The sequence below is a fragment of the Garra rufa genome, chromosome 14 (assembly GCF_049309525.1).
Source record: "Garra rufa chromosome 14, GarRuf1.0, whole genome shotgun sequence".
NCBI lineage: Eukaryota > Metazoa > Chordata > Actinopteri > Cypriniformes > Cyprinidae > Garra > Garra rufa.
Genome location: NC_133374.1, coordinates 41,108,346 through 41,125,375, shown reverse-complemented (window position 1 = coordinate 41,125,375; position 17,030 = coordinate 41,108,346). Strand labels below are relative to the sequence as shown.

Sequence of the window (17,030 nt, the reverse complement as noted above, 5' to 3'; positions counted from 1 at the left end):
AAGTTAATTGATGCAAATGCTCATTTATGTAGCTAATTAATATTTACAATTATTTAAATAATTGAGGGAACTGTATACTGATATAATAATGATATGTAATTAGGGCTGGATGATACTGGGGAAATAAACTGTTTCTCTGCTATATATATCTTTACTGGATTATTCATACTTAGGTTTGCTTTTTACAAAAATATCATCAAACCTCTCTCAGTGACTATTTCGTACTTCAAAACAACAACTATAACAACAAACATCTTCAAATATATTGTAAGACAAGAGAAAAATACTAAAATGTACATCTTAGTTTCGTCATTTTTGGACTTTTGTTTTTTTCAATTTGCATAGAAATAGAGATATCCGCTGCAGTTTTGAGAGTGAAGTTTGCACTGTCTATTTACATGCATGCAGCCATGATATCAGCATCTCCGAACAGTTTGATTTACTGTAAATTAAGCAAGCTGCGATTTAATGATTGTATTAAGCCATATTGCAAAATTGATTTTATTTTGAAAAATATTGTGCAGACCTAATATAGATTAAAAATAAGGTCTTGTCATAAAGATCTGTACATTTTTAAACATCAATTACATCTCATGTATAAAGAATGATTTAGTGCTTGATTGTATATTATGCATTCCTTGTTTATAAATTAGTGCAGTAATAATTGTCTTAAAAAAATTGAATATATATTCAATCTGACTTTGAAAGTATAACACAATGGGAGCAGTGTTCAAATAAATAAACCTTTTTTTCTTATATAGATGGAATCTTCAGTACCTGCAACCAACTTCACAACTTTCACCATTTTCACCATTAAACCAAACACTAGTAACATGACACAAGCTTTTTGTGAACTCCCTGCCAATGAGGTTTTCATATTTGCATATTCACTACTGTTTCTTGTCAGTCTGGTGCTGAACTGCATTACGATGCGGGTGTATTTCTGCACCAATCAGCATGTTCAGTCCAGCGTCACAGTCTTCATGAAAAACTTGGTTGCAGCCGATTTCTTCCTTTGCCTTTGTTTACCTTTGCGCATTGCTGCCTATGCCAACAAGTCAGAGATAATGAGCAATATTCACTGCAGCTTTGGAGCAACAGCATTCTATATAAACATGTATGCAAGCATTTTCTTCATGGACTTTATTGCCGCAAACAGGTATACAACTAATGCTTGTGATTACTTAATTTCTCAGGACAAAAATGTACAAATGTATACATGTAATGTTACTGCTGCAAAAGAGTTATTAGTATAATCGAAAAAAAATATTAGCTAATTGGTTAAAAGGGGTCATCGGATGCAAAACTAACTTTTACATGTTGTTTGAACATTAATGTGTGTTGGCAGTTTGTGTACACAACCACCCTACAATGATAAAAAATAATCCGTGGTATTTTTTAATCTTTAAAAGTAATATCCCCTTTTTAAAATCAGGTCATTCTCAGCTTCTTGAGCCGATCCCACGATAGTTGATTGACATGAGCGCCTTACTTTAGACCCGCCCTCACCAAGCTGAAACAGACTCCGATCACCATTGTGTCGACTCAGGTGCAGGGGAAGACAAGAATGTCTCCAATTGAGGTGTTCTGTTGTTGGATGTAATAATGAATATAGCAGTTGTCATTTACTCCTGGCATCTGAGCTGCTGAAGATGCAGAGGATTAACGTTACTTTTGTTTTTGAAAGGAAAGCGTTAATCTACATATGCGTCTATGTTCTTGCAAATCGTTCATGAAGCAGCTTCCCCCACAGCAGAAGTGAGTTTAAGGTTTTTTATGCATCTTTGAAAATGTCCGCAAGTTTTGCGGCTAAATGTGGCTAAAGTAAACATTACGGCTCATTATTCCACTGCAGAGAGGGCTGGGGCAAGCAGAGCTCATTAGCATTTAAAGGGCCATGCAACAGAATATCTTGCTCTAAAAAGGGCTGATTTTGACCAGGTAAAAAGAGTGTTTTTTATACTACCATTGAGAAATTTTAACCAAAGTATGCTGGTAATGACTTCTCATTAAAACCCTAAAGAATAATATCAATTTGTGTAAATTGGGCATCCGATGACCCCTTTAAAATAACCTGGCAGCAGAACTGAGTTTCCCCACTAAGTAAGCAAGATTGCAGATTTTAAATTGATGTCCCAAATGGCACCCTATGGTTTTGTAGTCCTGTAAAGTACTTGTTTTGAGCATCAGCAAATCTGAAAATGTCTTTATATGGTACCTTATTTCCTCTAGTTGAAAAACTGTAGACTCAAACCAAAAAGACTGATCCAAGTTCTCCCCAGGTTCAAACAGGGGGACTCCCTTTAATAATATCTAAAAAAAATATATATATACAGTTTGTGTACATGATTACATACAAATACTTTTTTTCCAGGTACTTAATGATTGTCCGGCCAGTGGAGACTCAAGCTCTGCAGACGGTTCATACTGCCCACTACATTTCTGCAGCAACTTGGCTGTGCTTCTTAGCCATGGCTTCCATCTACTTGATACTCTTTCTCCAGAACTTCTGGGGTCAAATGCCTGATGCGTTTACATGTGAATCCCGGCACAGTTCCCAGCTCAGTGTGACCTACAAAGTCCTCCACTGTGTGACGTTTGTGGGCTTTGTTTTTGTCTTGGTATCGCTGATTGTGCTATACTGGAAGACTCATCAAAGGCTCAGAGAAGTTCAATTGTCTTCACAGGTCAGTTCCGAAAGCCAAACATTCAAAAGGTCTAAGCACAAGATGCTAGTGCTAGTGGTCATTTTCTGCATGTGTTTTGTTCCCTATCACCTGGTGAGACTGCCTTACATATTCATCAAACCCCTGCTGAATGATTGTACATCAGTCCAGCCATTCTACATCTTGAAGGAGCTCACCATTGTCCTTGCAGCACTAAATGCCTCCTTGGATCCACTTATTTACTTTTTTTTTTGCAAGACCTTCAGAGCCCGGTTTAATTTTAGAGGTCGCCAACCTGTCTGTGAATAAGGATTAGATGTTTTGTTGTTGTTGTTGTTGTTTGTTTGTTTGTTTTGCTCTCACAGTGTGATCATTCTACGCAGCACAAACAGCCAAAATCTGGTTATTTTAGGCAATGTGGAAATCCTGACCAGAACGTGTCCCTGGAAAATGGCACATATGGTTACCCTAGGTGCCATTTTATTTGTATTTCTTTTTCTTTCTTTCTTTTTGGAGGGGGGGGGGGGGGGTTAGTTTTAGTCTTTTGTATTTTGTTCACATGTTCCTTTTATGCACAGTTTATTTAGTTTATTAAAACATGTGGTTTTGCATTTGTTTGCTGTTTTGGCAATGCCTTTTCTCAAGTTTATTATTGCTTCCATTTAAAGATTGTGTATTTTCTGCATTACTTTGTTCCCTTATGTTATGTCTAAAGAGATCTTAGCTAGATAGGGGAGAACATAACACATGGGTCTATCTAAAACTTTCATCGTTTATAATGCCCGAGTGTTGCTCTGGTGAGGTGATCTTAAGCAGTTTTTCCTCACACTTGTCTTCACTGCTATAGCCTGTAATATTATCCTTGGAAAACTTAGTAAGAATAAATAAATAAATAAATGCAGAACTCTGCGCTGACATGCTTTTGAATTTTAAAACTGGTTAAATGTATAATATGTAGTATATGTGGTTGATTTACTGTAAATTAAGCAAGCTGCGATTTAATGATTGTATTAAGCCATATTGCAAAATTGATTTTATTTTGAAAAATATTGTGCAGACCTAATATAGATTAAAAATAAGGTCTTGTCATAAAGATCTGTACATTTTTAAACATCAATTACATCTCATGTATAAAGAATGATTTAGTGCTTGATTGTATATTATGCATTCCTTGTTTATAAATTAGTGCAGTAATAATTGTCTTAAAAAATGTGTGGGGGGGGTATATATTCAATCTGACTTTGAAAGTATAACACAATGGGAGCAGTGTTCAAATAAATAAACCTTTTTTTCTTATATAGATGGAATCTTCAGTACCTGCAACCAACTTCACAACTTTCACCATTTTCACCATTAAACCAAACACTAGTAACATGACACAAGCTTTTTGTGAACTCCCTGCCAATGAGGTTTTCATATTTGCATATTCACTACTGTTTCTTGTCAGTCTGGTGCTGAACTGCATTACGATGCGGGTGTATTTCTGCACCGATCAGCAGGTTCAGTCCAGCGTCACAGTCTTCATGAAAAACTTGGTTGCAGCCGATTTCTTCCTTTGCCTTTGTTTACCTTTGCGCATTGCTGCCTATGCCAACAAGTCAGAGATAATGAGCAATATTCACTGCAGCTTTGGAGCAACAGCATTCTATATAAACATGTATGCAAGCATTTTCTTCATGGACTTTATTGCCGCAAACAGGTATACAACTAATGCTTGTGATTACTTAATTTCTCAGGACAAAAATGTACAAATGTATACATGTAATGTTACTGCTGCAAAAGAGTTATTAGTATAATCGAAAAAAATTATTAGCTAATTGGTTAAAAGGGGTCATCGGATGCAAAACTAACTTTTACATGTTGTTTGAACATTAATGTGTGTTGGCAGTTTGTGTATACACAACCACCCTACAATGATAAAAAATAATCTGTGGTATTTTTTAATCTTTAAAAGTAATATCCCCTTTTTAAAATCAGGTCATTCTCAGCTTCTTGAGCCGATCCCACGATAGTTGATTGACATGAGCGCCTTACTTTAGACCCGCCCTCACCAAGCTGAAACAGACTCCGATCACCATTGTGTCGACTCAGGTGCAGGGGAAGACAAGAATGTCTCCAATTGAGGTGTTCTGTTGTTGGATGTAATAATGAATATAGCAGTTGTCATTTACTCCTGGCATCTGAGCTGCTGAAGATGCAGAGGATTAACGTTACTTTTGTTTTTGAAAGGAAAGCGTTAATCTACATATGCGTCTATGTTTTTGCAAATCGTTCATGATGCAGCTTCCCCCACAGCAGAAGTGAGTATAAAGTTTTTTTATGCGTCTTTGAAAATGGCCTTTCTTAGTAATGTGCTAGTTAGCAAGTTTTGCGGCTAAATGTGGCTAATGTGAACATTACGGCTCATTATTCCACTGCAGAGAGGGCTGGGGCAAGCAGAGCTCATTAGCATTTAAAGGGCCATGCAACAGAATAGCTTGCTCTAAAAAGGGCTGATTTTGACCAGGTAAAAAGAGTGTTTTTTATACTACCATTGAGAAATTTTAACCAAAGTATGCTGGTAATGACTTCTCATTAAAAGCCTAAAGAATAATATCAACTTCTGGAAATTGGGCATCCGATGACCCCTTTAAAATAACCTGGCAGCAGAACTGAGTTTCCCCACTAAGTAAGCAAGATTGCAGATTTTAAATTGATGTCCCAAATGGCACCCTATGGTTTTGTAGTCCTGTAAAGTACTTGTTTTGAGCATCAGCAAATCTGAAAATGTCTGTATATGGTACCTTATTTCCTCTAGTTGAAAAACTGTAGACTCAAACAAAAAAGGGTGTGTTCCATGAAAGCATTGTGACTGATCCAAGTTCTCCCCAGGTTCAAACAGGGGGACTGTCCCTTTAATAATATCTAAAAAAATTATACAGTTTGTGTACATGATAACATATAAATACTTTTTTTCCAGGTACTTAATGATTGTCTGGCCAGTGGAGACTCAAGCTCTGCAGACGGTTCATACTGCCCACTACATTTCTGCAGCAACTTGGCTGTGCTTCTTAGCCATGGCTTCCATCTACTTGATACTCTTTCTCCAGAACTTCTGGGGTCAAATGCCTGATGCGTTTACATGTGAATCCCGGCACAGTTCCCAGCTCAGTGTGACCTACAAAGTCCTCCACTGTGTGACGTTTGTGGGCTTTGTTTTTGTCTTGGTATCGCTGATTGTGCTATACTGGAAGACTCATCAGAAGCTCAGACAAGTTCAGTTCTCTTCACAGGTCAGTTTCAGAAGCCAAACATTCGAAAGGTCTAAGCACAACATGCTAGTGCTAGTGGTCATTTTCTGCATCTGCTTTGTTCCCTATCACCTTGTGAAACTACCTTACGTATTCATCAAACCCCTGCTACGTGACTGTACAGAAGCGCAGCCATTCTACATCCTGACAGAGCTCACCATTGTCCTTGCAGCACTAAATGCCTCCTTGGATCCACTTATGTACTTTTTCTTTTGCAAGACCTTCAGAGCACAGTTTAACTTAACTACAAGGAGTCGCCAACCTGTCCGTGAATGAGGACTCGATGTTTTTTTGCATTATTGTGCTATTGCGATGTGCTTCTTTATTGTTTTGTAATTGCCAAAAGACAATTCTTATCATTTCAACCAAGTTTCAGATTTATTTTTTTCTGAAGAAACAAAAGCATAATAATGAAAGCTATTTAATATTAAATGTCATCCATGAATATTTATATGAGTAATCCACTATTTTGTAGAGATCAAAATGACAGTGTTCCCTTTGAGATGTGAAGACAAATTACAGGGGGGATTATTTTATTTCTACACAGAAATTGGTTAGGTCTGTTAGTAAAATCTGTTTACTTTAGAAATGCTTGATGCATTGCATGCAAAAAAGTACTTTGTGAGTGTTTGTGCACTTTTTTTTTTTTTTTTTTCTCCCAAAACTGCATGCCTGTAACTGAAGAAGCACTAATAAAGATATCTTAATATCCTTTTGGAGGTTGTTTCTTGAGAAGCTTTTTCTTTTTTTCTTTTTTTTTTTTTTTAAATTGGGATTTCGGTGTGGCCCCATTAATTGTTAAATTGTTTCATTATCAGTGGTCAAAAAACAACCACTTTAGATACAGCTTGGCACTTATCTTTTTAAGAGGAATTTCTGAATAACAAATAATGTTGAAACTAGAAATGTACTTTGTCTCCCTTTATCAAAACTATTTCATGGAACATACCTGAGTGGCAAAAAATAAATAAAAATCTTGGGCTGCCCCCTAATAGTGGACTAACCCTTAGTCGATGTGAAGAGGGCTTGGTCGACCAAAATGCTAATAGCTGCTTTTTTGCCGAAAAACGAAGTCATGTAATCTATGACGGACAGATTAACAGCTGTAGATTAGAAAGCTGGTCTATGTGGTAATACCGTACATCGGGCAGAAAATCCAAACGCTCACCTATCATTCATCACCCTCAAATATAAAACACTTTGTTCACAAATGAATTTAAACTACTAAATGTTTAAACACAGACATCAAGAATCAGTTGATGAATCTCAACAATACTTCATACAGCAATGCATTTTGGGACCCCTTGATGTGAAATATGTCACCATTGTTGAGATTCATCAACTGATTCTTGATGTTTGTGAGAAAGTTTTTTTTTTTTCTTTGAAATTATCTGATTAAAATTCTGATGGACCTCAGCCTGTGGAACCATTGATTTGTGCTATTAACACCATAGGTTAGACTGAATGTAGTCAGAACACTTACGTGATGTTATCTTAATCGTCAGCAAGTAGCCAACATCACCTGATCACATTCTCCCTTGCTGTTTTTGCTATAATAATAGTTACAACAGATAAAACATCCAAGAGTCAAATTGAGCAACTATATCAACACTTATAACCATTTCAGTGATATCAAACAGAACGTCTCAGGTTACATATGTAACCCTTGTTCCCTGAGGGAAAGAGATGCTGCGTCACAACGCTATGGGGAACGCCATTGGCGAACCATGCTCTGAATACGTGTGCACAGTCCAATAGAAAGAGGCGTGACGCCACGTACATTATGACATCACCAACAAGGAAGCTATAAAAGCATGTGCGCCGGCCTTGCGTCAGCTTCGAAGCATGAAGCGAGCGCTCGCAGGGATGCCGGAAGACTGGTAATGAGACGCAGCGTCTCGTTCCCTCAGGGAACCAGGGTTACATACGTAACCTGAGACGTTCCCCATCCGGGAACTCGAGCTGCATCACAACGCTATGGGGAAAGAGATACCCACGCCTCCAGGATTCCAAATCGCTGCAAGACTAGGGCAGAAGGACAGAAGTGCCAGGGTTGGTGCTGAGGTCAAGTTCATAGAAACGAATGAAAGTGAGGGGCGTGGACCATCCCGCTGTGTTACTGATGTCCTGAAGAGGGACACCGGAGAGAAGATCTTTGGAAGCAGCCATAGCGCAGGTAGAGTGAGCCTTGGCTCCCAGCGGCGTGGGGAGACCAGAGGACTCATAGGCGGAGCAGATGGCATCTACAATCCATCTGCTCAAAGTTTGCTTAGCGTTCGGCAAACCCCTCTTGGGTTTGCCGTAACATACTAGCAGCTAGTCTGTCCTATGCCACAGGACATAGGCATCCAGTGCACGAACTGAGCACATGCAATTTAGCTTCCGATGTTCAGGCTCTGCAAACGGAGGAGGATAGAAAGCTTTAAGCACGACTGGCTGAGGTATAGAGGTTGGGACCTTGGGAACATACCCTGGTTTAGGGTAAAGAAAGGCTTTAGAGAAGACAATGCTAGGAGCAAGGCAGTCTTAATGGAAAGGAAGCGGTCTGAGATCTCTTCAATGGGTTCGAAGGGAGGATTACACAGAGCTTCAAGTACCAGAGCCAGGTCCCAGGTTGGGACACGAAGTCGTACCGGAGGCCTCAGCCTCAGCGCACCGCGAAGAAAACATATGACTAGGGGATTCTTGCCCACTGAAAGGCCACCAAGAGGGGTGTGGTAGGCCGAAATTGCGGCCATGAGCACCTTCAGGGTGGAGTGGGAAATTCCCGTGGAGAAACGGGCCTGTAAGAACTCCAGAACTGTACCAACCGGGCAGTTAACTGGGTCTAACTGGCGATCTCTACACCAAACTGTGAAGAGTCTCCACCTAGAAGCATACATTTTCCTCGTAGAGGGAGCTCTGGATTGGAGGATGGTCTCAACAACCTCGGTTGAGAGACCGGAAGCTATGAGTTGTGCCCCCTCAGGGGCCACACCCACAGCTTCCACATCTCCGGGCAGGGGTGGAGAATAGTGCCCTCCGCCTGTGAGAGGAGATCCCTCCTGACGGGAATCCTCCATCCTCTGGCCGGGGCTACTAATAATAGACTGACACCATTCAGGCGAACTCTCTCCAGAACTCCTGGGAGCAGAGCAATCGGGGTAAAGGCTTACAGACGTAGCCTTGGCCACGTCTGTACCATGGCATCCAGCCCCAGTGGAGCTGGATGAGTCAGAGAGTACCAGAGGGGACATTACGATGTCTCCTGAGTCACAAATAGGTCCACCTGGGCCTGACCAAAGACTTTTCAGATCTGATTCACTACATCTGGGGGAAGTCTCCATTCCCCGGGCCTCAGCGCCTGCATCGACAGGATGTCTGCTCCCCAATTGAGATGCCCAGGAATATGAACTGCTTTCAGTGAAAGGTGCTTTCCCCAACCGGTGAGAGATGCGTCTGTCGCTAGTGTGACACGGCGACAAGGAGTTCCCAACACCGGGCCCTGAAACAAGAACCAAGGTTTCTTCCACATGTCTAAGGCACTCGATCCGAGCAGGTGACAAATGTGCCTGCATCGTGGTCGAATCCCACACCACGCCTAGATAAGTGGTCCTCTGTGATGGAGAAAGTACACTTTTCTTGGCATTCAGTCTCAACCCCAGCGTTTTCATATGGGCGAGGACAACATCTCGAGAGGCTGGCCTCTGAAGTTGCCTGAGCTACTACTTTGGTGCCCTGTAACGACTGAACGGCAGGAGAAATTCGAACTAACTGCTCTAGGGACCCCCGTAGGGGTGGCGAGCCCCTCAGTTCCGCTACACAAGCGGGCGGAACAAACCGAGGTTTTGACTTGCAAGGGACCGCAGCGCCCTGTGATGTTAGCAGGGGTGGCAGGCTGATCCCCTGAGGGCATCGGGGAGAGACGGACACCGTGGAATGTGGTGCTACCCACTCGTCGCCAATGGGGGCTGCCCTCAGTGGCCCTGAGTGCCAGTCAGGGCCGTTTAGCTCAGGACCTCCTAGACTGAAGCAGAGTTGACTGTGGGGAACGCTGGTGAAGGCTGCCTCCTCAAAGAGAGCCTTCCAGGATCGAAGCACTTGCACCGGTAGGTGATCACAGTGTGGGCAGCCAGTCCCCTCGAGAGCTAACTGTGCGTGCTCCAATCCCAGACAAACCACGCATAGAGTGTGTGTAACCCCATCAGTAATGTAGCGCAGACAGGGAGGAACACGCACTCTAAAACACAATCTGCCCTCGCTCTTACAAACACTCTTCCTAATAGACATTCCACAAAAATAAGGCTGTGCTAACTTGCACAAAAAAGGTGGAATAACAGACACAACAACACAGAGCGCTTCGCTGAATGACAGAAGCTGGTGCCGTTGCTGGCGCACATGCTTTTATAGCTTCCTGGTTGGTGACGTCATCACGCACGTGACGTCAAGCCTCTTCTATTGGACTATGCACATGTATTCAGAGCGTGGTTCGCCAATGGTGTTCCCCTTAGAGTTGTGACGCAGCTCGAGTTCCAGGATTGGGAACAATAACATTTCTAGTTGGGAATAAGCATGGCCCAAGTGCACTTAATTTCATCTACACACTCATTAAACTTAAACAGGTAAGGAACTGACAGACTAGGGCAACCAACTGCAACAAACAAGACCATAATTAGAAACCAAGGATACAGGGACCAAGGTGAACAGAAATAATTAACAACAAAAGTCCAAAAACAAAATAAAATAATGTAAGGCAGAGGAGGCACACATGGTTCCAGTTCCTGAGAATGAATCAGATCACATCAATATTTTTGTTAATAATTCAAGGCTTAACCCATTTGTGCCCATTCTTTTCTAAATGGATTTAGTCGTGTTAATAGTGTCCAATGTGAACATGGTTCTGCATTTATTTTTTCAATTTTTTGAAAAAAAATTTTTTCTGGAAAATCATGCTTGATTGCACGGCAACTATATCCCCTTCAGTGTGAAACATTTGGCATGTAACTCAAAATTAATCTTTATTCAAAAACAAATTTATTATATATAAAAGTCAAAGAACATTTGATGCAAACCCAAAAATACATCTAGTTTATAATCTCTTGAATGTAAAATTAAAACAAACAACAAATCAATACACATAGTGTAGAACAAAGTGCAGCCACTGAGTTGCCCCAACAGGGCATTGTGTATCAAAAAATTTTAATAAAAATAAATAAATAAAAATAATTTGAATGAAGAAAAAAATACATCTATATAGAAAAAAATAAAAGATAAACTAAAAATAACAGTGCAAAGGAAGTTATGCCATAACATGTGTCTTCTCTCAACTCTTCTTTTCTATCTCTCTTCTCTCTGCTGGTTAGAGTTTTAGTAGTTTAACATGCAACGCAACACCGCATTTCTCACATGCAGAGGGAGTGCGTCTATCACATTTTTGACACCTTATGTATTTTCTCTGTGTGTTGTGAGGCCAATGGATTAAGTTGTCAAATGAGTTTCGACCTCAGAGTACTCATTCTCCATATTGGTCATGTTGTCATTCCATCTCACGATCAGTTTTCCATCTTTAACAAAGAATTCACCATTACCTCTTAAGGTCTTCTGGAAGCTCTTTTTATTAAATTAGTTAACCCTCTGGTGTCTGAGGGTGTTTTGGGGACCCGATTTCAGATACAGCCATGGAAAACATGCAGTGTTGGGGGGACTTCAGGAATGTGGTTGGGAACCACTGCTTTTCCCTTGTGTATTGTGTACCATGCAAAGTGATACTAGGTGAGTGTGATGTTAAAGTAGAGGGGGTGTGCTATAACAATGGCTATTGGACATTATTTTTAATCCATGGGTGCATGATGAGTTGTAGGGCTATTTTCTATTTTTCTTCTTTTTTTTTTCTTAATATTTCATATGTTATTTTAAAGAAGCTGTGGGGAGTTGGGCGCCATTTATTTTGTATTTTTTATTCTTATGTTCTTGGTTTAGAGAGAGTGTAGTGTTATTATTTTGTATTTTGTTCACATTTTCATTTTATGCACAGTTTATTTAGTTTATTAAAACAGGTAGTTTTGCATTTGTTTTGGCATTGCCATCTGCTAAGTTTATTATTGCTTCCATTTAAATATCTGGTAACACTTTATTTTGATGGTCCATCTGTTGACACTCTACTAGTTATCAGTATTCATTTAGTTGCATGTCAACAGTGCATCAGTTGACATTCAACAACATTGTTTCAACAGACAAGCAACATACATTCAACTAACTGCCTGTAGATTATAAGGTGCTTTTTAATTTCTTATCTATAGATTTTACAAAAAGTGCATGTTGACTGTCAGTATGTCTTTTTCAACATGTTATTAACTAATAGTCAGCTAACTTTTTGTAGATTGTGTTACCATCCTCTAAATTGTTTACCAACTTATTAAAATTAATCTGTCAGTTGATAGTCTACAGTCATGTCAACATATGATCAACAGCATATTATATCATCCTTACTTAAGAGCCTCAAATACATCAAATGAAAAATTAGTTAACCATCTCATTTTTATCAAAATCACTAGTTTGTTATCTGTTGATAGTTAACTAAACATTAGTTGTGCATCTGTTGTGTGTCAACTAATATAAAGTTTACATTCAGCAGACTATTAGTAGGCATTCTCAACTAAGCATTTGTAGATATATTTTAGGACTATCCAATTAAAGTGAAAAACAGTTGATAACAGTAGAAAGTCTATAAACTATCAACAGAACACATACAAGCATGCATTAATTGTATGTAATATATTTGCAGTTTAAAATGAAAGTCAATACCAGACAATGAAAATACAATAGAACAAACACTACAGGCAGGATATTGGAGAAAGTTGTTTTATTTAACAATATATTTACACAAACCCACTGTTTGCAAGTGTATCAGATCTGAACAGTCTGATTATGTGTGGCAAGTTTGACATCAATTAACAAATATTTATATATAAAACAAACAAACAAGTTACTTTACTCCTGAGGCAGGGCTGTAGTACTCGAGTCCGGTCTTGGACTCGAGTCCGGTCTCGAGACCGTTTTTTTATGGTCTCGGACTTGTCTCGGACTCGCTGGTATTCAGACTCGGACTTGTCTCGGTCTCGGCCACTGGTCTTGCCAAATATGGCTTTTGGTCTCGACCGAGTCCAGGTGTCTTTATTATGTTCCCGTAAGCACACATTTTAAACTGTTTATAATTTTAATTTTTTCATTTCACCCGCCCGAATTTAATTAAAATATTATTTTTCGTCACGTCATCTGCCCGAACGACCCATCACTACCAATAACCAATCACAAAAACAAAAAAACAAAACAAAAAAAGTAATAACCAATCACACACTAGATTATATTTGCACAGCACGTTCTGCATCTGCGTGCCCTGCTAACGTTAATTTTCATTGATTCACACACACTCTAACATGACATAAACGGTGCAATTTACACTATTGACTTCTAAGGATTTTGATAAGAAACCACAAGAAACAGGTGAATAAAGGCTGACAATCAATGTTTAATGTTCAGATGTTATTATTTCAAGACATGTAAAGCATTTTGGCTGGTTTATGTGTGTGGTGTTCTATGAGAGCTGTGTGTGGAGGGACGGGAATGTTTTTCTGAATGTCTATATGTGTTTCATTTATTTGTCCACGTTGTTTTGAACTACTGTACCGCTGTGTGTTGCGATCAGGACCGTTCAAAGCATCGTCGCGATATGTTCATTGTCAAACTCCAAAATTAGACCTTTTTTTTTTTTTTTTTTAAACGTCATTACTTCATTTGAAAAAGTTAACACATGTATTTTAGTTTGTTGTGTATATTTTTTTCATTTGATCAGATAACATTTTAAGCTGTCATATGGTCGTGTTACAACGTGCCCCTCAGATGTTACAATGTACCCCATCTATGGGGCATGTTGTCACGTTTCACTTCCTTTCTTTTGAGGTAAATAACGAAAAACGTATACACTGTAAATATGAAACAAAGCGATATATTTGTACTAGACAAATGTGAAAATAATGTGGATAAAAATTGTACTCTGAACCCCAAGTGGATTTACATAAACCGCGAAATTCAAAAAGTGTTAGGTTGTGCCCCGCTCTCCCCTACTGGTCACTTCTTTTCTACACTACTGTACATCTGCAGTGAAGCTAGCTATATTGTAATTTAGTTGCTTAAATGCTCAGTACTAGTAATAGTAGTGGGTTGGTGTTTGTATATCAGTTCTAACACTGCTATTATGAGGTATCACCATATGTCATCATTCTGTTTTCTTTAGATTAATAGATTATATGATATCAAGGGGAATGTCTATACTTATACTTAAATCATGGGTGTTGTTACCCAGTCATTCATACTATCACAGCAATATTATGATTAAAGGTCATAGTTTGGATATAAACACTGATGTGATGTCTATGGTAGAAATTAAAACAGAGCACGTCATCTTTTGAAAGTAATTGGCGCTTCAAATAATGTTTGTGTCGATTGCATTGTTTCGCCACTAGATGGAAACAACTGTTAAAAAATGTATTTGTCAACGAATAGAGATTGATTCAAAAATGCAGATTCATCCAGTGATGTTTTTGTGAGCATGTCATTTATTCATTCAAACCACTTTTTCATAAATTTAATATAAAAAATCGGTGTGTTAAACATATTCTATTTTAAATATAAATATTATGTATTAAATTATTAAGAATTCATTAAAATGAATTAAACACTTTTAAATAGACTGAAGCAATTAATATTTTGTCTCACATTATTTTGCTTAGTTTAGAATTGCGAGGAAATCGTGATCTCTATTTAATCTCAAAAAAACTAAAACTGAAACTAAACTATATAAAAACTAAATAGAAATGTGTTCACAAAATAGAAACTAAACTAAAACTAAAAAAAATGTTAATGAAACTAATAAAAACTAAACTAAATTTTACTGAAAATTTGAAAACTATACCAAAATAAAACAAATTTTAAAAAGCTAAACTAAATTAACCTTGGCTTCAACACTAGTCTGTTTTTTTTTTCTCCGGTCTCGACTTGGTATCGGTCTTGGTCTCGACTTGGTCTTGGTCTTGACATGGTCTGTCTTGGTCTTGGTCTTGTCTTGGTCTCGATCCCTTCTGGTCTTGGTAGTGTCTTGGTCTCGGTTTAGGCGGTCTTGACTACAAGTCTAGTTGTGACACTGTTTTTGCTTTTAGATCAACAAATAATAACCCAAAATGATTGTCTTGATGATGTCATGCATACGGCTTTTTTTCCTGTCCTGGACTCGGTCTTGACTCGGACTCGAACTTTTTTGGACTCGGTCTTGTCTTGGACTCGAACCTCTTTGGACTCGGTCTTGACTTGGACTCGACTAGTCCTGGTCTTGGACTTGTCTTGGACTCGACAAAGGTGGTCTTGACTACAGCCCTATCCTGAGGTGACATGGTGCTGTTTGTTTTATATAACTTACCCATTTAATAGCGAATATATAAAAGGATATAAAACGTAACTGACCAAAATATGCAGGAAAATTCTCATTTTGATAATAAAACAAAAATATTTTTATAGTCGCTAGTCACACTCCTACCTCGAAACCTAACGTTAACCATATATCTCTGTACAGTAATTAAAAAAAACATGAAAGACGGAAACGTGCAATCGCAATAATTTATTCATAAACAAAAATGTCAACAGCTGTACCAAAAAGTAATCCAAATGATGCGTTTGCAGCCGCAGTCGTCTCTGACGGAATACAGTAGGTTTCTTTGAGGTGCAGAGCAGGATTTAAGTTGTTGATGGCTGAAAATATGATCCAGATTATTATCCTGATCCTCTCTGTCTAGGCGCCCTCGTATCGTTCAAACGCATCTCACCAGAAACACGGCATGTCGTAATCTGTGGCGAATGCTGGCAAGAGCCAATGAGCGTTCGGTTTTCCTGCCGTAAAACCTGTAGTTTCCTAGTGCGTCTGTATTTGAAATTGTAAAATGCATTTGAGCGCGGTTTTATGGCTGTTGCTGCTGGACTCGCGGCTTTGGATGGAAATGAAGATCATCAGATAAAGGCTTGAATTTGGGTCTGGTCCTCGCAATCGCATGAATTCTGAAATTCTGGATTACAGCGCCCAAATCAAATCGTTTTATTTTGTAATTAAGATGCGTGTTCGGTGTATTTTATGGTTTTAATGTTAGCCAAAGCATGTCAGAGAAAACGCCTGTTGTGTCCCACTGACTCCCACCACGGCAAACAAAGTTAATTAATACTACATGAATGCTTAAACGATTGCAGAAATTTCATTTATTTTAATGGTTTAAAGTGTAGTCTTGTTGAACATTTTGTAGACCTGTTCTTGGAAACGAGCTGGTAACCGAAATCACAGAACAGAGTGTAAGTTAATGTTATAATTTCATATTAAGTAAGTTAAACTATTAAATTATTTAATAATGCAGTTGAATACACAAGGCAATTTGTATGACAACTAAAAACAGCAATAATAGTGCTGCGATTTCAATATTCATAAAGATTTGTTTTTCGGTGTCGTCAATATGTTAGTATTGTACGTTAAAATGCTAAAAATACGTATGTATTTGTACGTTTAGATGCTGTAAATACGTCAGAATTGTACGTTTTAGTGTCTGGAAAAACGTAAGTAAATGTACATTTTGTAGAACCACATTTTACGTAAAATAAATACGAATTATCATGAGATCACGTTGGTTTTATATATAAATATTTGTTAATTGATGTCAAACTTGCCACACATAATCAGACTGTTCAGATCTGATACACTTGCAAACAGTGGGTTTGTGTAAATATATTGTTAATAAAACAACTTTCTCCAATATCCTGCCTGTAGTGTTTGTTCTATTGTATTTTCATTGTCTGGTATTGACTTTCATTTTAAACTGCAAATATATTGCATACATTTAATGCATGCTTGTATGTGTTCTGTTGATAGTTTATAGACTTTCTACTGTTATCAACTGTTTTTCACTTTAATTGGATAGTCCTAAAATATATCTACAAATGCTTAGTTGAGAATGCCTACTAATAGTCTGCTGAATGTAAACTTTTTATATTAGTTGACACAACA

General features: G+C 38.5%; 2 protein-coding genes across 2 annotated transcripts; both read left to right on the top strand.

Annotated features, from left to right (window-relative positions):
- Window positions 1-929: 929 nt before the first annotated feature.
- Window positions 930-2,975, top strand: LOC141284443 (P2Y purinoceptor 14-like). The gene is made up of 2 exons (XM_073817417.1): window positions 930-1,159; window positions 2,375-2,975. Exons 1-2 carry the CDS (start codon window positions 930-932, stop codon window positions 2,973-2,975), a joined length of 831 nt encoding a protein of 276 aa, XP_073673518.1.
- Window positions 2,976-4,135: 1,160 nt separating this feature from the next.
- Window positions 4,136-6,232, top strand: LOC141284442 (P2Y purinoceptor 14-like). Its single transcript, XM_073817416.1, has 2 exons — window positions 4,136-4,365; window positions 5,626-6,232. Exons 1-2 carry the CDS (start codon window positions 4,136-4,138, stop codon window positions 6,230-6,232), a joined length of 837 nt encoding a protein of 278 aa, XP_073673517.1.
- Window positions 6,233-17,030: the final 10,798 nt, after the last annotated feature.

What these genes read in the sequence shown, in the direction of transcription:
- LOC141284443 (XM_073817417.1), top strand. Translation starts at nt 930, where the DNA reads ATGCGGGTGTATTTCTGCACCAATCAGCATGTTCAGTCCAGCGTCACA. An exon ending in GACTTTATTGCCGCAAACAG is followed by an intron (nt 1,160 to 2,374) that starts GTATACAACTAA and finishes CTTTTTTTCCAG; the next exon opens with GTACTTAATGATTGTCCGGC.
- LOC141284442 (XM_073817416.1), top strand. Translation starts at nt 4,136, where the DNA reads ATGCGGGTGTATTTCTGCACCGATCAGCAGGTTCAGTCCAGCGTCACA. An exon ending in GACTTTATTGCCGCAAACAG is followed by an intron (nt 4,366 to 5,625) that starts GTATACAACTAA and finishes CTTTTTTTCCAG; the next exon opens with GTACTTAATGATTGTCTGGC.